The sequence below is a fragment of the Platichthys flesus genome, chromosome 14, assembly GCF_949316205.1.
Source record: "Platichthys flesus chromosome 14, fPlaFle2.1, whole genome shotgun sequence".
Lineage (NCBI taxonomy): Eukaryota > Metazoa > Chordata > Actinopteri > Pleuronectiformes > Pleuronectidae > Platichthys > Platichthys flesus.
This window is the reverse complement of record NC_084958.1, coordinates 5,106,288-5,127,558: the sequence shown is the minus strand read 5'-3', so window position 1 is coordinate 5,127,558 and position 21,271 is coordinate 5,106,288. Positions and strand designations below refer to the sequence as shown.

Sequence of the window (21,271 nt, the reverse complement as noted above, 5' to 3'; positions counted from 1 at the left end):
ATCTGAAGGTTGGATCAAGTAATAAGTTACAACAATCCACGGTAGATACAAATTAGCAATAGTGCTAACGGAGAAAATATATAAAGCTGCACTAATGAGTATTTTTTAATTAACTGTGTATCAAATGATAATATATATTTAGAAAGGGGTGCTTCGTTGTAGAGCCTAACCCTAACCCTGATTCTGCATCTTCCCTCATCTCTTAGCTCTCATACATATCTCTAACATTTAGATATTGCAGCTTCACAGTTCACCACTCTAACCAACCGTGTGTCCAGCAGCAGCAGCAGGTATCATTTTCAGCTAAGATGATCTGATAAACCCACTGTACTCTATCCTTCCTGTATAAAACATCAGGCAGACACAATATGCTAATAGTTAGTTAAAACATTTGTACATTTAGGGGTCAAATACTTTCCGGAGAGTCATACAATGAACCAGAGAAAGACATGTAAACAGCTTTAGGATTAATTTGGTCAGTGTTATGTTTTAGGCTAACTTTGCTGCCCCCAAGCGGCAGGTACAGCTTTAATACACATAATTAAACCAATTATTAACATAATGGTAAACGAATGAAGCAAAAGTGGCAATGACTGATGTTTCCTGGTGCAAGCAAATATATTATACATATTTTTTGGCATCTCTCGTTCACATTACGTCAACCGCTTAGGCACTTAAAGCTCTAACATCATTTAAGTTCAATTTAAATAATTGCTCTGTAGCAGATCTGGGCAGCGTGCATTATTGGCCATTCTACAGACCCAGCTCAATCTTCTTCTATGTCCTTGGATAAACTCCAGCAGTGTTCGAAACAGGCAGGTACGGAACAGCACTAGTTTGTTACCAATTCTGAGGGTGATACCATGCATGTGCAGTCATATGTAATACAGTAGGCACCATTGAAAACATAATCTAATTCACTTTATTATACTGTTTAATAATCAACAATCTAATTCACTTTATTTTAGCATTAGTAACTGAAGCTATAACCTCTTAATCTTTATTATCTTTCACTGAATGACATGCTAAACCCCAAAACTGGCTCATAAGATAACAATGTCCTTGGGGTCTATTTGACTACAGGTGCTGACTTTTCATATTCATATACAAATATACACACGTACAGCACTGAGGAGGGTGAAGGGGTTCCCTGACCCCTCGCTGTCCCAGTGGTGGACATCTGGGGTGCAGATGTGGATCTGTGTGTGTCTGTTGCAACAGAAGATGGAAACACCACGGCCTTGCCTTGGCTGAGTGAAATCCCTCCGTCCTCCTTCCCCTCTCTGTTTTCTCCCACTGTTTCTGGCTCTGTGTGTTCTCTCTGTCCCATAAACTCTATTAGTGTCTCAGCCTCTCTGTGCCTCTCTCCCAGTCTCCCTTGGACCTCAGGACAACTATCACTTGGATAGATGGATTTTTTCTGTGTTTATTTGTTCATTTTCCTGAGGGCAACAGCCAGTTGTAAATTTCCTGTTATTTAACGCATGCAACTTGGAAATATTTGCTTGTTTTCCACCAGTATTCTTTCAAAATTATTTAATTTACTACCCCATCTTCCCTGTGCTATAGGTGTGTTTGACAACTGTTCCCATTCTCTGAGTGAGAAGGGCTGGTCAGTAGGTATACGCACTGTGGAACCTGGCGGCACCAAAGACGCAAGGTTCTACTTCACACTGCGGACAGACCGAGCTGTGAAATCTACCACCATCTTTAGTCACCAGCGATACCGTGCCGGTGCCTGGACTCACCTAATGGCCTCTTACAATGGCCACAACATGACCCTGTATGTAGATGGCGCTAAGGTGTGTGGTTTACGTGCATTGGTCAAACTTTCATTGGGTTGGTCGGGTTATTTACCTCTGCATCACTTTAAGCTTCTGCACCACCTCAGCGTACTGGTATGATATTATGCATGACATATCACTGGACATAGACCAACATAGACAACATGTTAGAAATGTCTTGTGGATAAAATCCATACACTTACAGAGATCGCTGGTCATCAGATCCATTATCATGACAACTGATAATTTGCCAATGAATCTTGCATTGGGATTGAGTTAAACTACGACTGCCAAGGTTAAAATAACCTTTAATAGCTTATTGCTTCCCCTTCAAATGTATTAATGCCAGTTTGGAGACAGTGGTTGTAGAACTGTGCAAGCGTATATGGTAGTTTCTCATTGCTCCACTCCTGGCTTTATCAAGGATTTAAGTTTGGAGTAAAAAATCGTGTGTTTGAACTCAAAGACTCTGTACAGAGGGCCTGATAAGGTGTAGTAGAGTTGACAGCTTTAAAACCTGTGAAATCACACTGACAGCTGTAAAACTTTTACGAGCGTTTAAGAGTATAAATCATCAATTATTTTGATGAAATGAAGAGCGATTAGTTTCTGCTCTTCATCTCATCCTGGCTGTTCCTCCTCTGCTTCTCATCTGTAGGTGGGAGAAAGCAACCTCCAGTCTGGGAATCTATACAGCCCCTTTATGAGGACCTGCAGAACCCTTTTCCTTGGCAGCAACCAATCAGATCAGGGCCACAGCTTCAGGGGCCATATTGGGGGAGTGGCTTTGTGGGGCTATGCCCGGTCTCAGCAGGACCTACTGAAGCGGCCACTTCAGTCTGACAAGAGCGAGCCGGTCCTGGCAATGTGGGCTGACTTCACTAATGTAACTGCCTGTATTCTTTTTCTTCCCTGTTTGCTCTCTCCAGATGTCAATATATTATAAATTATGACATTTTCATTATTATTATTATTCATTAGCTTTACTCATTTAACTGTTATGTGCTGTAATTGATTGGAATCAGTTTTGAAGTTAACTGAAATAATGTTGGATACTGGATACTGCTCTCAAATGTTTTTATTACTGCTTCAGGTGGAACAGTTATGGAGCCCATATAAAGCTGGCCTCCATCCCATGGTTATCACCACTCCCGTCCCCGAACAAGAACTTGTCTCCTCGTTCCTGCCCCCCCCCTGCGGCCTGACAGCCTGCGACAACATCGACATCATAGTTGGCTACAATAACCACTGGCAGCTCCGTGCCCCCAAGCGAGTTCGCTACCGGATCGTCAACCTGTCCAATGACGACGGTGGAAACCCCACGGTGACGGAAGCCCAGATCCAGCTCCAGCACCGGGCTCTGACTTACGCCTTTCGCCCCTACAACATCACTCTTGATCAGAGTGTACACACCGTCAGAAACTCCAGCCTCAAACAGAAGTTCATCCTCAGCAACTGTCGCATTGGAAAGATCGGTAATCGCCAATGTGACCCTGAGTGCGACCATCCAAGGACAGGCCATGATGGAGGGGACTGCCTCCGACTTGGGCCATGCTACAATTGGAAGAAACAAGATGGGGTTTGCAACATGGAGTGCAACAGTATACACTATGACTACGATGATGGAGACTGCTGTGACCCGGAGGTCACAGACGTCCTCAAGACCTGCTTCGATCCCGAGTCCCCTGACAGGTGAAGTGAACAGTAACATCCCTCTCATCTCTCTGCTGTTCTGAGTTTTGTTTTGTAAACACATTAATTATTTCCAATTGCTACCAAATTGTAGTTTTCTTTACGGATTACTGTTAGGCTACAGTCAATTAAACTTTCTGGACGTTATTCACTTTAAAAGCCTCTTCGGAAATGGAAGAGATTATGCCCCAAATCAAATATGGCGACATATCCATTTGTATAAACAAACCAGTGAGATATAATTGGCTTCATTGGATAGACATAATGGAGAAAGTACCAGAGGGATTGCATTAACCGTAACCCAGTCAGGACATCATGGTCATAATTAAGACTACTTAAGCCCAGGGCTGTACAAATGAACAGCACAACATGTTACATGTGCAAATTGGCACTCTCCCTTTCCCCAGTGGCTTTAGAGGGTGCTCTGTGAAGCGGGGATGGTGGGTTAAGAGGCCAAAGAACACACTTATTTTTACTAAACAACTCAAGCGGCAGCCCACTGCTTTCCATTTAGTCTGACAGACAGGCCCATGCAGAGCTCCAAATAGCTTGCATGAAGTCTGGCAGTGGGGTCGTCAGCCCAGGTTTTCAAAGACTCTATTCTGAATCCAAATTGTAACCCCAGGCTTTAAACTGGGCCACTAAACAGAACATGTGATTTGGAGCTATTTGTTTTCAATAACATATTTTAGCACTCAATGCTTGGAGTTGACAGACTGTGACAGCTTAGCTTTTTTTGTGTTTCGGATAGATTTGTTTCCCATTTATACTTTTGTCAAATAAATCCTTCTTTACAATATAGTGGATTTGTTACCTCAACTCCTTGAGTTACAATAACAGACTAATGAAATGCATCTCTGTCTTAATTACCATTGATCTTAATAATACTGATTCCAAATCTATAAGCCTTCTACACTGCTAGGAATTGACATTTGTTGTTAAATACTAATAAGTCAGTCAAATCAATTATACTGAGTCTGTAATCAGCCTATAATCTACCCACACGTGTTTGTTTTTGTTAAATCGTAAAAAAGTGCAGTAACTCAGTCTTCCCGACACCGCCGTCTGCCCTTATCACCAAAAGCTCTCTTGACATCCTAGCTGGCACTGCTTTTTAATCCTGACATATTTGTATTCTTTGTTTTTTTCATTTTGTGAGCCTCTCTGACATTTGCTTTCTCACATACAGCCCAGGAATTCTGTACATGTCTGAAAGCAGCTACGTTAACTACATTTCTTAGCAGAATTTGGGTCGTGCAGCTACTGTTAAAGTTGGCTAGGTAGTAGCAGCAGCAAAACAGTTACAGTGTGAAATCGGGCTTTACACCACCTGGTTTCAAAAATCTGGGTATGGAAAGCAAACAAGGAACCTGGAGTTCACCTGATAAACAAGAGCATTGTTTAAGCTTGTCTCAAAGACAAGCTTAACTTGACAGGTCCCAGTGGCCAACAGAAAGACTCTGTTATTGTACTCTCCAGCTCCCAGGTTTGAATTTGTGCAGCTGTCTGAATGTGACACACGCTGCTGCTGGAAAAGAACACAGAGTTTTGTTGATTTTCTCTGGAAGACCCAGGTTAAAGTTAGGTAAAAGTTGAAAAAAAAGTTGGCCTGCATGTGTGTGGTCTCATTGCTTGGCCGCATGCGAGGGCCTCTTCGACTGTGTCATGAGTAAATGTTAATTTATGTTGTCCTGTCACAGCTTGGTGGGAAATACAAAGACAGGGAAAATAAATGTTGGTTTAGTTACAGTCAGATGTTTCCCTTCTCAGCCTATATACCCTACTCGATTGCTTGCACGAATCTGAATAACAGTTATTAAATTGTCAATCTTGTAAAATGCTCAGTGATTTATTGTAGATTTAATTCGATTTTTGCTGCAAAACAATATTCCAAAGAAAATACGTAGATCTTACTCACCTTTGGGTAATAATTTGAATTGGTTTCAATAATATTTGTCAAAGACTTGGAGACATACATGTGTTGTGTTGATTTTAATATCCCTATTTTTTAATTTAGTATTATATTTGCATGAGAGACTTTCACAAATAAGGCATCTGCTGTTCAGAATTTTAAACCTTAACTCCAGCCTCTCTATGTGTGTGCTCAAATGTAATGTAAACCCTGCAGACCCTCCTATAAAAAGCATATGAATGGACAACACTAAGGAGACCAGGGTCTCCTAAAAACTGACAGTAGCACAGGTCCTCTAGAAAGGTCCTGATCCCGGCTTGTTTACAATACTTATCTGTGTGAGTGCTGCAACATGCCCCTGCACGCATGTAGATTTCCCTGCATCCCGATGTGCAACTTGCTGAAGCAGGGGATGTGACATTTTGCTGGCATTGGTGGAGCACTGAACCATTTTTATGTTTGTGATCTGGGTTTTTGCTATCTCCCTCCCCCTTCTGTCTAAGTTCTTGGCCAAGTATTGTGATTGTGGGACCACATATGTGTGCAGCTGCTGCTGGCCAGTGCAGGGCCAGAGGTTTTTGAAGCCAGCGGCTGTCACGACACAGGTTTGTTGTGAGAGCCAGTTCAAGAGCGATGAGCAGGTACGTACATTCTGGACGCAAATTGAAGAGGGAGGGGAGGGGAGAGAGAGAGAGAGAGAGAGAGAGAGAGAGAGAGAGAGAGAGAGAGAGAGAGAGGCAAGGGTGGAGATGGAGTGATGGTGAGGAGTGGGACACCACGTCCACTTATGCTGAGACACATGTCCAAGATCTGCAAACATTTTTTGGTTAGCAAATCTTGGAAGGTGTACTTCCGAGGAAAGAGCTCCAGGCAACTCCTGTGAGAGATTAATCCTGTTCCAACCTTGTTTGATGCTTTACATGCAAGTGAATCTCATGCATGATATTGTTTTTTAGATCCAGGTTTATTCTGGTGAGGTAACTGCATTGTTTCCCTGAATGGGGAATGCAGGTCCAAGTCTGTCTGTGATTCAGTCCTTCCTCATTACTGATTCTTTGGTGTTGCCAGCCTTGCTTTCTATGACAGTGAGCGTGTAGCTAAGCATCCTAGTTCATAGGGACATCATATTTTGATTGATATGGAGTGACAATCATTTATTTTCTCAGATTTCTTTTCGTGCCCCTTGTAGTGAAAAGGGGGCCAGATATACCACTCAGAAGCAAGTTTATTTTCTCTAGCTAGGCAACTAATTATGCTAGCTTTGAAATATTGTCTCCATCTGAACTTCTTAATGTTTTTTAAATAGAAAAAAAAGAAGCTTAAAAGGGCCTTAATTTTTATATAGAAATTTAATTATATCGTGCTTAAGACTGAGATGAAGTCAGCATCCTCGCTTGTTCATGTGATCTATGTAGACGGCACAGAGATAAAGAAAAGTTATTCTTGTGTTGGAACATTGTTTTTCCCGTTATTTTAAAATGTATCTTCTGCAGTTAAACAACCCTAGATCGCAGCAGCAGCTTATTACAAACCAATGCAAGGTCAAGATGAACTTTAGTCGAGATAGGAACTATGAAAGGAGCAAAGGAGGAAGTCAGAGAACAAAAGCATGACCGTTCCAAAAGATGTTTATCATTGTAACCAACCGTGTAATACCCTTTTTGAACTTGCCTATTTGCCTGTCCTGTGTTGATTCTCTGGAGCGACTTCAGGATTGTTCCTTTCCATTAGTGAGTCCTCCTCAAACCATTCTACTTTCTTTTATTGTTTGCGTGCTGGACGTTGTGTGCAGAGCTTTTTAAATAAGCTTATGGTGCAGACTAGAACACTTTGGGTTCATCCTACCGGGTTTATCTGCAATGAAGATTTCATAGTTTCTCATACAATCAAACTGAATTTACTTTAATACTGTTCACATGTGTGGATTATATGTATGTTTGAATAATTTACTGAGCTGAGGTTATTTTTTCAATCTGCACTTTTTGGGGCAATATACAATGCATATTCCAATTGTAAAGTTGATTGATTGAGTGGTTCGTGAGATATGAGTTTCACAAACAGACAGACACGCATTTGTGGAAGTAGTGGGTAGATGATAGTGAAGGCTTGGTGGGCCTGCCATTTTGTGAGACCCTCCCATAGGTTGTGTTACCAGGGTATCTGCAACAAATAACCCATTGTTATTCAGGTGGAGGAAAATTGTTTCTAGCACAACTTGATACGTCTGCTTAACCATCATTCATTCATAAAAGTTTGTTTTCACTTTTTTTTGTGAGTTGATGGTAAGGCTATCTCAGATGTTAGCTGGTTTTACTGGTGTATAAACTTCCTCAAATCCAATAAAGAGCAGGACTGTATTCATCAAGACCTGAGAAGCAACTGTTTGGATAACATTGTGTTTATGTAAACAAATAAGGCAAGACCTGATATGTCAAAGTATTTGACTGCGCTTACTTGAGCGTGGAGAGTAACCTATCAACGAGAGTGTTTAAAATGGAAACACATCTTCAGTTTGACATGGTGAAAGTGCTAGTGCTGACTCTGCTGTTGATACACACAGCGTTTGACTTGCCCACAAGATGTAATTTTGTCAACTCATAACCAGGGGTTTTCTCTTCAATCATGCAGAGCCATTTATGTCTCTGCCAGGTTGGCTGTGGACTTTCACCGAGGCATCCTCTGAGTCTCAGAAGTTTTCGAGTCCACCCTTTAGTGGTCAACATTCTGTCAATTGTAATTGCACAGCCTGGGCTGATGGATAGTGCACGTAGCCTCAGCTGAACTTCAGTCATGTAGGGAGAGCAGGGTTTCCCTGAAGCATCTTAAATCTTCAACCTTATTTAGTCAGGCAACATGCCTGATAAAACACACCTTTATTTACAGTACTACACATACACATACACTACAGGAAGGGATTGCATCAGGGTTAAGAGTTACATGCAACGCTCTTGGCTGATGAGCAACCGATTTGGACAAATTTAGAGGGGAAGTGCCTCACTTATTGCTATGATGACAGAAGTGTACGGGTGGACGGGGATTACTGTTTTTAATTTTTCATCCACAGATTTCTCCCATCTGAAGCTAAGTTCTTACAGTCACATGCTTGCTTGTCTATTCTTCAAGCTATTGGAACAATTCAAGCGGCACAGAGCCAATGAGCAATTTAATGAGTTATCATATCATTTGTATTTTCTATGAGAAACCAACACTTTTAAGCCTTATTAAGATTCAAGCATGCAGTTATATTCATAAATTCTGACCTACAGCCGTGCTTGATCAAAAGCATAAACTTGAATGTATTTTTGAAGAAACCAACATAAAACAAATTGTCCGAATACATCAACTAACTGAGGTAAAGATTGAAGGATGGCTTGGTAATTTGTATACAGTAAGCTCTACATCGTAAATTGTTCAGTCACATAAAACCTTAACTCCATGCTTGAGAAATACAACATGAAACAATAGTCCATTACGCTATATACTTAAATCAAAAGTTTTTCGTGTTTGGGAGGAAAGAGCAAAACTTCACAAACAAAGTGATTCATACATTTAAAAAAAATGCTTTTTAACTGATTTGAACTTAAGGTGTAATGGTGCACTGGAGGACTTGAAGACTTGCCAGTTGATTTCCATTACCATGTTCTGTAGATAAGGCAGAAGTGCATACGCACACTGGAAGGCAGATTTTTTTAATTTTATAAACCAGCTGTGATCCTCCAGAAAGGAGGTGCAGCTATATCCTAAACTGTCTGCCATGTGAACGCCATGCAGTCTGTGGGGAGCCACCAGGATTTTTTCTCAGACGCAGCAAGAGATGGTGATGGGCACAAAAGGGTTCGAGCTATGAAAGGAGAGAAATGACCCAGAGAAATGACCAATCACTGCAGCTTAGGCAGAACAAAATCGTCTCTATGCATGAACAGGCAGGGTAAACGGTAAGTTATCACAATCAGAAAGAGAGAGAGAGAATGGAGTGATGATCTAGAGGGGGCAGTGGTTTGAAACAGGTATGATTTAAAGCTACAGAGCTGAGACGACAGATTGAAACAAGCTGTGATTCCCGAATGGGAGACTCACCTGAGTAATGTTCCTATGCTAGAAAGAGTCATGTGCAAATATTTTGCAGTATATTGAGTAATTGAAACTACATTTCTCTCTCTTTTTTATGTTTTAATGTGGACAAACTAATATTTCCTCTCAGTGGTTTATAAATGAAACACAACACACTTTGAGCCCACCATCTTCCTTTGAGATGGAAGAAAGAAAAATAGTAAAATACTCACTTTTAGCTTAAAAAAGTAGGGAAATATTTCTATACCTGGCACATTACTGAAAGTTAAGAGGTGGTAAAAAGTTATAGATTTGTAACTTAACTCCAATGTTTTCTAGTTTCCCAGCATCAGGTAACATTCAGTTTACTCAGGTGTGCAACATAATCCTTATTTACGAGGACATAAATAATTATGGCTTTACCTTTTCATCCCAGATCACTTTCATGGATGCACATGTTATGCATAATTTATTATATGTATAAGTATTACATTCTTATTCAGTACCAGCCGTAAAGTCTGTGCTTAGAGATTAAACTTGGCTTGAATTAAAATGATGAATGTATTGTGTCCCCTCTCTTTGGCTTTCTTCAGGGCCTATATGAGTGTGAAAGAACTGAAGGAGGAGCTCCTCCTGAGCGGAACCGACACACTCAATGTTTTCTTTGCCAGCAACTCAGTCCGTGAAGAACTGGCCGGAGCTGCAACCTGGCCGTGGGCAAAGGAGGCTCTTACCCACCAAGGTGAGGAGATTAACATCAAGTTATATTAACATAGATGTCAGAATATTTCTTCCTGTTTCTTGCTTCTCTCTCTTTTGTTTGTGTAAGGTTTTATAATTGTCCCCTTCTTCCACTTTCTTATTTCCTCCTTTTTCAAGTTCTACCGTTCTACTATTCAAATTTTCTCCATGTCCTTATTTACCATGTGCTTGTTTCTCTTTGTTTCTTTTATCCATTCCTTCTTCTCCGTCTTTGCCCTCCACCCTTTTGTTGTTGGTATCCAAATAAGATGCGGAGAGGAAATTAAGCTGGGAGAGATTTTCCCGGCACGTTGCCTCTTTCCATTTCCAATCATTAGGCTCCTTTTCACTGGAGAAGTCTAATAAGCACAACAACAACCAAACAAACAAATGGCAGTGTGGGCTCTGTACCACTGTTGCCACCCATGCCACCAGCTGTTCTTTATTTATGTAGGCCGTCCACTTTTTTCTTCTCGTGCCAGTACAGAGAAGTGAATGGACCTCCAGAGGAAGTATCTTTTAAAGAAAATGTTCTGGTGAAAGAATCCACTGACCTTGCAAGAAACAAAATAAGTTGATGCAGAGGAACAGGATAATTATGTAACAATTTACAAATAAATTGAGCTTTTTTACACAAGGTCAAATACACACATTAGTGTAGTATGGAATGGTATGTGAGGGCCAAACCATCCCCTCACAACCCTCAAAAGAAAAATATGATAATTAAATTTGTTTAGTCTTTTCTATATGTGGAATGTGATGTCTCCTCAAAACTTATACACTTTCTGATTTATTTGATGTAAATCGGAGAAACGTTTTTTTTTCAAAACACATTTTTTCAATCTTTATATATTTGCCCAAGCCACCACTGGAGGAAGTGGACGTCTCTTTGTTTATTGTGTCCAGCAGAGGGAGGTACCCTGAGGCCACCAGAGCTTTGTACTCTACAATACAAACATCTGTTGTTGTTGTTCCTTCAGAATGAAAAAACCCAATGACTTATTTATTTGTTTTACTCTGTAAATTTATGGATGAGAGGTAGCTACTAATTCATTCAAACAGTTTTTCACTTTGTTGCTACCAGTTATTTGTCCGAGTAGAGGTTTTAAATGACACTGCTGAATTCATTTCTCGACTGAATGTCTCCCACATGACATTTGAGTTTCTTAGCATCTGTGCCTGTTTTAAAACAGGTTAGTGGATGATAGGTCATCTCTGGAAGCCCTGTTTAGTGTCTACATATTTAATGTCTTCATCTTTCAATGTACTCACCACTGAAAATACTGTTTCATATTAGAAGACCAATGACTGTCATGTCTTTTCTCCATCCTATGATTATCAACATGTTGATACTTACTCAAAGGCCTCATTGCAAGCATTCACCATAGCCCACAAACCTTAAGAAATTTTAAAACTAGATTTATTTATTTAAAAGTCATATGTACTTTTTTCTTTTCATTTTATGTAGTCTTTAACTTTCTAATCAGCTTTGTAATTGCTTTTAAAGTACATATTTTTTTTTATGAAAATACACTTCAAATATAGAAATATGCCCCAAAATATATAAACTTGCATTGTTAAGAAATTATAAAAAAAAACATACGTCTAAATCCTCAGGAAAAAAGCTGATGAGTTGTATAAAACATAACATCTCTGGCCCAACATGATTATAGTGCAGCAGAGCTTTTAAGAGCACATGATTGTCCAGATTAAAAAATGCACTTCAGAATCATTCTCATCATTATTACAACAGTAATGTTTACGGAAACATAAAAAAACAGAATTTTTCCAAAATATTCTTCCATTCAATCTGCCAGTCTGCAGCAGTGTTTTCCATGTTGTGTCAACCAGTCATGATCAGGTAGGAAGTCTGATTCTCCCTCTGATCGCTCATTATCATCTGTATGAATCCAGTCTGTCATCCACACTGCGCCAACTGTGGATCACCTAGAGTTCATTACTCAGCTCTTACAGTATGATAAGTGAAAATGGGTTTTCTTTGAAGTATATAAGACAATGAAGTTCATTTTGTACATGGACGTGGCTAAGTTATACGTTATTGGGTACATAAGATGACATAGTACATACAAGTTCTGCAGAGCACAAATGTTCCATATCCAACCGTAACAACCCGACCGGATCCTTTTTCTTTTTGGCTGTAAAGTTCTCAAGTTTACTTCATTGCTTATTAAATTCAATATTGCAGTGTTTAGTCTTTTTTTTATTTGGCGGTCTGTTTCTCTTTTGAAAATCCCAGCTGTAGTAGATTATGTGGCGGTGTAGTGCCCCCCCAACTTCACGTCAGTGCTAGAATCTGGACTTTGACAACAATGCAGCATTTTTTGTGGCAATTTGTTTTGTCCACGAACAAATCTAATCAAAAACAACATGGGGGATAGATCTGAACATGGTGTCTCGTTTATAGATACAGAACAATGGCTGAACCTGGTATGAATTCACTGTTATTTATTGTCTGGGTTACTTGTTGTTGCCAGGTGGGATGGTGCTGAACCCGTCTTACTTCGGCACTGTGGGCCACCACAACACCATGATCCACGAGATGGGACACATCTTCGGCCTGTATCACGTCTTTAAAGGGGTGAGCGAGCGGGACTCCTGTGATGACCCATGTCAGGTAATATTGTTAAGGCTACATTTTTCTTGACGATGTTTATTGTGTTTTTGAATCGACATGAAGGAAATATTTATGTATTTATGAAACACAACTTATATCTGCTTTTAATCGTTTAACTGTTAATTGACAGTATATAAGCCTGGGATATGCTATACAATAACTCCTTTTTAATTCCTTAAGATGACAAGTGTTAAACAAAAAATATGTGGGAATTGTGTAAAATGTGGACAAACCCACCTGGACAGATCTTTTCACTCTTCTGTTAATTTGCTAGTAGCTAAATCCTGTGTACTTTCAGGAGACCACCCCGTCCATGGAGACTGGAGATCTGTGTGCGGACACTGCCCCAACGCCCAAATCCAAAGCCTGCCACGATCCTGGAGCCGTTAACGACACCTGCGGTGTCACAACGTACCAGGACACGCCTTACAGCAACTACATGAGCTACACAGGTACACAGGATGAACATTCCCAGCTTTGCCTTTACTTGAAACGTAATGCCAACATGTTGAGCCAAAGAAGAGTGCAACAATAACATGGCACTGTAGAAAGTAAGAAAAGTCATGTAACATGTAAGAGACTTGACTTTATTGTGTCTTCTATATAATAAGAAACAGTCTTTTGTGTAAGTGGAAAATAAAAACATATGGTTTTTGATTACAGTAGCAGTTTGTCATTAATCTCTGCCATTGGTCTTTTAAAATGGGACAGATGTGCACTTACATAAAAAGTAACAGCTACCTCTTGACATTTCCAATAAACTGGCACACAAATCCTGAGCATGCACAATATTTATCATGTCTAGCTTACAAATGGGCAAATAAATTAGGATCAGTGGATTGAAAACACAGGCTAACGTACTCACCAAAATAATAACATTAAAATTGCCAAATAGTATTACAACTAATAATATTATTTATCAGTGTTTTCACGTTATATTTCTGCATTCAACCTTTTCAATGAATTCATATTTATATCTGAATGGACCTGCACTGCCGTTAGATTAAGATTGTTTTGGTATTTTCTCTTCAAAATAACTCTTGAACTCTTGGACCTGACTATCTCCTGGTTTGTTTATCATTGCTGCTTTCTCAATTACTTGTTATTTCTAACCAATGGGATTAGCTCTGCATTTACTGCATGAACCCGATCAATGAGGATTAAAAGGAAGTTTTGTTTCTGTCATTGCATCACATCAGATGACAACTGCACGAACCATTTCACTCCCAACCAAGTGGCAAGGATGCACTGTTATCTTGACCTGGTTTACCAGAAGTGGCTGATGGATCGTCAACCTGCCCCCATCCCTCTGGCCCCTATAGTGGCTGACCAGAGCCCAGATTCTGTCTCGCTCTATTGGCTGCCACCTATAAGGGGACCACTTTATCAAAGGTACGATTGCTTGAGCTAATGAAGTGTGACCATATTTCAGACAGTACAAGTGGGCAAAGCTGGATTGAGATGAGAACATCATCAGATGAAGTTGTGGCTGCAGCCTTTTCTGGGTTTCCTCTTGCTTTGTCCAGATTACAAAGCAAATAGGTCCAACATACTTGTAGTTATCATATTAAGGGACATATTTACCTTATTGACAAGTGGCAGACAAAGCATCTGACATTACAGAATCTGACTCCGACTCTTTTTGCTTTTCCTAGCTCCTCATTCCACACGTCTGTTATCAACTGCGGAGACTGTGAGAAAGATGGCGACTTCCACCAGTACGCCTACGAGGCCTCGTCACCTCGTATTTGTGACACATCAGGCTACTGGACCCCCGAGGAGGCAGTTGGTCAGTCACAATTTTACTTTTTGTGTGTTTGTTTGTGTATCTTCTTTTACTATATGTGTTTTGCCTTGTGTGTTACTTTACTGAAACTGAATGCAGCCCTGCTCCAAACCCGTGGGAACATAAACCAAACTGAATCGTTTGAGAGATTGTCAATAATTATTGACAGGGAGGAATGTGGCAGTTTCAGGTTAGAGTGTGTGTCCGTGATTTCTCTTGTTTCTACAGAGCAGATCAAAACCCCCACCCACCCACCCGCTCTCTCTCTCTCACACACACATGCACACACACACACACAGAACCACACCCACACGCTTCCCTGTAAATTTCAGGTGCGTGCGAGGCTAATGGCTCCTGGGAGAGGAAAAAGGCAGAAAATCATTAAATGATAATTGCCCTCAGCTACAGACCTCTTTCTGTCTCTGTCTTGTTTTAGCCAAGGCAAGAACAAGGATTATTAGGCAAAGTGTCTACTCTGGGTAATGTTTGGTTGCTGTTCAAACACAGAACCTCCGTCATAAACAAAAATGCCAGAAAAAAAGTGTATCCTGCAGTACTGTACTTTGAAACATTGCACTTCATCGTTACGCACATGGTCCTTGTTATTCCAATCAGATTTCTGGAGGGTTTCCTCTGACATGACATGTAGGGTGAGGGGGGAAAGAACATGAAAGAAAATACAGGAAGAATGGTGAAATGAATGTACATACACAACAACACTTTCTTTTTTCGTCGATGGAAACTCTACCCAAATATGTGGAAATCCTCTGCTGGAATTTATGCTTTGAAAACAAGCAGCGAGGAGGAACAGGGGGATTACGGCTCCCTCTCTTTCGCTGCGGGATCATAATGATGATAAAGAGTCAATTACAGTCTTACTCTAAACAGGGGTATGCACATAGCTGAGGAGACAGCCAGTCTGCTGGCTTCCGTGGCTCCTTTTTCACTCTTTCCCACTTCTAAAGGCAAGGATGCACGGGGGTCATTTCATCAGCCAACAGAGACGGGCAACATCGCCTTCAGCAGGGAAAGGGGAATTAGGACAAATTCAATGTGGATATCGTAGCTGGCAACAAAAGACAAGGGGTTAATGACAAAACACTGTTGGCCAAAGCTGTCTGTTTACATCTCCTTAAAATGTTTCTGGTGCCAACCATGACTGGTTTGAGTCAGTTTCCAGGCTGAGGGAAAACACCAAACTGTTTCAGGAGTCAGAGCTCCTGTTGAGAGGAATTAAATTGGTTTATGTGCTGCATGGAGCCTAAATGCAGGTTATAATTTCAAATGAGAACATTGAAGGAAGGCTTTTAATTGTGCATCGTGCTGTTCATTGTTCTGCAGTTTACAGAATTCAGAGAGGAAGAGGATAAAAGGCAGTCAAGTCCATACCTGTATGCATTCAAATCTTATATCATATTTATAAGCTGATTGGATGAAGATGAAATGAAATACCTGTGGAAAGGAAGTGGGGGAAATGAGTCGAGGCTGCAGCAAAAACAACCATCTATGGAAATAAGTAGTATAGAGGAAGAAAGTACAAAAAAGAGAAATATGAGAATTAAAGCTGATAGAGTTTGTAGAAAACCACATCTACTGAGACATTATTTAAGTATTATTATTTTGCATTAAAAGCATACAGAGCTGGGTTCATAAATGTTATTATTACTGTAACTATTCTGTTAAGCTATCAACAAAATAATCGGACGCAAGGTAGACCCTAACCCTAACTTTTGTCAATAAAAGCTCTGTAATACGGCTTGATACAATGCACTGAGCAAAAACAAAATATATTTTACTTTGAAGACAAAGGCCTAAAGAAGAAGTGGTTCAATGAAAATTGTCAAGAGCCCTTGAAGCCCATGAATGTCTGTGTCAGTCTGATATTACAAGAAAAGTCAAATAATCAAAATTATCGATTTAGACCTGAGGCTGCTGTAGTTTATCAGAGGACATGGAAGAGGGTGTTTTCAACTTGGTCTACAAACTGAAGGCCTGCCCCACTGACTGCTATTGCTAGTCATCTGTTTATTAAATATTTATTAATATTGATCATCAATTAAGTAATTGTAAGTAAACATGCAATACTTATATAAACAAATATACATAAATATAATGGAACAAAAAATAATATAGCGTAAATATAATATACATATAGTGTGAAGACATATGCATGAAAATGGATTGCAGATAAGCTTTTGAATTGCACAGACAGTCATTAATATTGCAAAGTTGATAGAGTTAACCAGAGCTGCAGTGCAGTCCATAATAGGTGCATGTGGTTTATTGGGAGCAGAGCTGGTTTGCTCAGTCTTACTGCTGCAGGAGGGAACGACCTGCGATTCCTCTACTATACCGACACCTTGGGTGGATCAGTCTTCTTTTGAAGATCTATTATGGCTCAAGAAAAAAATACACTGTTACCTTCTAAACTGGTAATGGCAAACAATGACGTTTTGACACGTGCTGTTAGACGAGGGCAACATCATAAAAACAGGTTTTTACCTCAAAATTAGACTGCTGAGAGTAGGCTGTGGGCAGGAATACAAAAAAAACAACAATAAGATTCCAAAACGGATTAAAGTGCTCTGTGAATTGAAAATACCAATTAGTGCAGCTGTATTTAGAAAACGTGTGACTTTAATGGACAATTTTATATCTTAACTGCAGCAAAAAAAATGGATGTTTCCTGAATTTGATGAAATTAATGAGCACATTCGCTCAGCAAAAGGTAAATTGATGAGGATGGGATATGTACCCGACTACACAAGCCCATATTACAGTGCACCCATAAGACGTAGCAGGAACTGCTGATCTGTGCCAGTACTTTTATGAACATGGTTTACCAGCCCTCCTTTACTGTTTCACTCCAGTGGTGCCAAATCCCACCTCTGATTTTAATGTATGTCCATAAGCTGTTACAAGCAGATTGAATCTGCTCCGCGAAGGTAGTTCTTTTAGTTCTCTTTCAATATTGGATGTTTATAATATATACCCACAATATTTTAACAATGGTGAAAATGTAAGCAGTTAAAATCCCACATAATTTGAAGTATTTAGTTATGGTTCATTGAATCACCGAGCATTTGGAGGATAATCACGGCATCATTTGGCATGGCTTTCTTTTCAGTTATAAAGGCTTTCACACATGCACCACACAATTGTCTGATTGTCAATGTGACATGCTTTCTCACCCACTGGAAATGCATGTTTGGTCCATGCAATGGGTGGAGCCTGAGCTGCAGGAGCAATGCCATGGACGTCATTAACACGGCCGACAGCACTGTTCACGAATCTGCTCAATCGGACATTACATGGGCTCAGTGCAAGTGTGCTGGGCAGTAAAGTCTGTTTAATGTCCCGCTCAACCGATACATTAGCGTCCACACACACAGCCCCTCAGGGTGATGTCGAAAAAAAAGGGTCAGGGTCGCAGTTGCTGACGTGAGAGCAGCTTTATAGTTTGGCGATTCCTCCACAAATTGCTCAACATATAGTGGGTGTAAAATATTTAGCACTTCATCAATATGCTGATTTTATTGATCTTTCACCTGGGACACATACAAATTCAGTGATGAAAACACTTCCTTAATGTGATTCCATTGTGCTAATCACTACCACTCTCACAACTAACAACTAATCTCGCCTGGCGTAATGGTGTTACAACTGCCTTTTTGGGTGTGGGCCATGCTTTAAGTCAGGGGCAATGACTCATAACATTTTCAACTGGAACATTCTGCCCTTTGTTTTGCTAATACGAATGGGATTTCTAGAAAGTGTTGTAAGTTATACTGGGAAATGTGTTAATTCGGTCACTACTGCAAAGGCGTGGCAGAGAATGAGGAAAAATATTTAATTTCAGACATGAAGCCTAATTGATCTAGTCAAAAACCGAGCTAACCTGCATCATATCCTGCAGCGGTCATATTCAACTTTTGATTTCCGTAGTTCTAGCAGAGCGTAACTCAACCCTGCAAGAAGGTCATACAACTAAACTAAAAACGAGATTGAAATGAGCAGAACTGTCTTAACATTGGCGGAGCTTTGTGAACATTGTGTCTTCATGGACAATCCAGACAATCCCATCATTTATGGTAAGAAGCTGATCTGACGTCAGAGTAATACCAGACGTAGGATATGTGATGGATATATTAACAAATATATCTAGTTTAATGACACATGTACATTAGATAGCACGTCTGACATCTCCTTTAGTTATTGTCAGCATCTTACACCCAGATTAATGACAGGCTGCCTCACACATTCACACTGCTTCCATCTTTCATCTGCTCAGTTTAACAGCCTGGCTTGGCCTCTGTTTACCTTGCACCAATTCCCACATGCGGAAAAAAACACAAGGTGCAAATTACAGACTGTGCTTCAAATCAAGCCAATGCACTGTAGGTGTGTGTCCAACTGAAATTAAATTTACTTTTTTTGGCAGCCATAGCATATATATCTGCTCCGTAAATCACTTGAAATATATTTCATGATGCCCCCCCCCCCCCCCCCCCCCCACACACCCCCTAGTTTTTGATGGAGACAGAGACTGCGTTTGGCTACAGACAATTGACTCCTTGCATAAAGCAGGAACGCCAGCATTCAATGATACGCTGAGCGGCCACAGCAGGCTGCCACACAACAAGAGCCATAGACTGTGAGTAACAGCCAACATTAGCCCTCCTGCCAAAGTCTCCCTCTTATCTAACTTCCAAAAATGAGCACATCTTGTCCTGCACCTTAGCTTTTGGAAAGGGCAATTTATTCACCGGGGAAGAATGCACCGCTCACCCCTGTTCGCAGGCTACATAGCCAATTAGCTTCGCAACTGCAACACATTATAATGCATATAAACATACCTGCAAGTGTCACTTCAGTAAATACTGTTGGGTCCTTCCTCTTCAATACCAAAGACAACACGTGTGCAATCTTCTTATATTTGCATATAGCGTTAACAGCAGCCATAACTCAGTGTTCACCATTCATTATCTGGACTGTGGTGACCGGCCTTATTCTAATATTTTGAATCATTTGACCCTTGTTGTAATAACATAACTAAGTTTGAGATCTCTAACTTTGCCCTTTTCCTGCATATTATGCGCTATAATTTATTGCAGGTCTATTTGCCGCATGCTCTCTCGAGCGCTCCTGCTATCGTCCATAAAGTTGTTACCGTCCATGCAGGCAGTCATAGTCTCAGCTGCAGTTGTGAACATGCATGCAGGTTGCAAAGGCCCATAGCACTTGCACAACCAGCTCCTTTCAATCTTTTGAAAGGATTGTGTTTTCACACTTCACATCCCTTTAAAATTCTTCTTAGGAAACAGCTGCTGCAGCTTTGATGCTTTAATTTGCCATTTGACCTCTCTCTCAGAAACCTCTCTACCTCCGATGCTTCTTTTAAAGGGATAAGAAGAGCTTATGGGGTTTGTCCTCATTGAAGTTGGCTGAACGTGATTTGTTTTTCCTCCACCTAATAATGTATTGAGCCTCTCCTCCATGTTGCACCCAGCTACACGTTTCTATGCCAAATTTACTGGTCAAGCTCATTCATTTTTTAGCTTTGACATTTCCCCCAAATACATTAGTTCACACTGCAAGAGGGGACAATTGAATATGACAGGTTGTCCTCTGCTGAGCAAGTATACATTCTATTGGACCAATAGGGATTGAAGGCCTTCCTCAATAGAACAACAGTAGTTGATAAATAGGGAAAGAATTCTAACTGAACTCATCTCATCATTACAGCTGAATCAGGATTGTGAGTGCTCATCATTGATGGTAGTGAATCTCTGTGTTCCCTGTTGCTTTATGTCAATAGGGATGTGGCCATTGAGAGTCCTCGCCACCATTAATGCAGCCACTTTTCTGTTTATGTGATATCACCTAACCCCAGGTCCACCTGATGTGGAGCAGCCCTGTGATCTGAGTCTCCAGGCGTGGAGTCCTGAGCTCAGCCTCTATGACACCAACGTGACGTCCCCTTGCCCCGACACGGAGGGTTGCACCCTTACGCTGCGATTCCTCCACCCCGCTGTTCCACACACACTCACCCTCTGGGTCACCTACGTCTCCTCCAGTAAGTCTTACTCACATTTACCGGACATTATTTCCATAGAGCATCAAAAGGAGCCTGTGTCAATGTAAATTGTAATTTAAAGAAAGTTACAAGATTCCCATCCTTATTTTCTAGCAGAAAGAAAAGCACTATAAGTAAGTTTTTCCAGTAATTATCATAAAATTTACTATTACCAAACCATTTCAAGAAGTGGCGTTTTTTAACAAACTCAAATTTTGTCTGAAAATACTCAATGTGCGCAAATAAAACCTGACAATAAAAGATTGCGGTAAAAGCAACGAAGCAAAGTACAGACTGCAAGTGACGACAATCAATGTGGCCCATAGTCCATACATTTGGACCGATCAGAGTTGGCAACTGTTGAGTCCACAACAGTTGCCTGAGGATCCCACTGTATGATAGAGATGCCTCCTGTCAGATCCACAAAATCTGCTTCTAAGCGCTTTCGGCTAAAGATTGACAGATTAAAATTGATGGATTTAAATCTCAAGCTTTGTGACTGATGTTTCTAATGGCAAATAGGCTCCCATACACTTTTTAATTACTCTTTATGATATAATAATACATAATATTTGATATTATAATACTGTCATCC

General features: G+C 40.4%; 1 protein-coding gene across 1 annotated transcript in view; it reads left to right on the top strand.

Moving 5' to 3' along the window:
- pappa2 (pappalysin 2) overlaps window positions 1-21,271 on the top strand; it is a 63,531-nt gene that overhangs the window by 4,024 nt on the left and 38,236 nt on the right. The window contains exons 2-10 of the mRNA XM_062405269.1: window positions 1,570-1,802; window positions 2,443-2,670; window positions 2,878-3,476; window positions 10,032-10,180; window positions 12,675-12,814; window positions 13,113-13,266; window positions 14,014-14,206; window positions 14,470-14,603; window positions 20,494-20,676. Coding sequence (XP_062261253.1) covers window positions 1,570-1,802; window positions 2,443-2,670; window positions 2,878-3,476; window positions 10,032-10,180; window positions 12,675-12,814; window positions 13,113-13,266; window positions 14,014-14,206; window positions 14,470-14,603; window positions 20,494-20,676 — 2,013 coding nt within the window. The remainder of the gene's footprint in view (window positions 1-1,569; window positions 1,803-2,442; window positions 2,671-2,877; window positions 3,477-10,031; window positions 10,181-12,674; window positions 12,815-13,112; window positions 13,267-14,013; window positions 14,207-14,469; window positions 14,604-20,493; window positions 20,677-21,271) is intronic.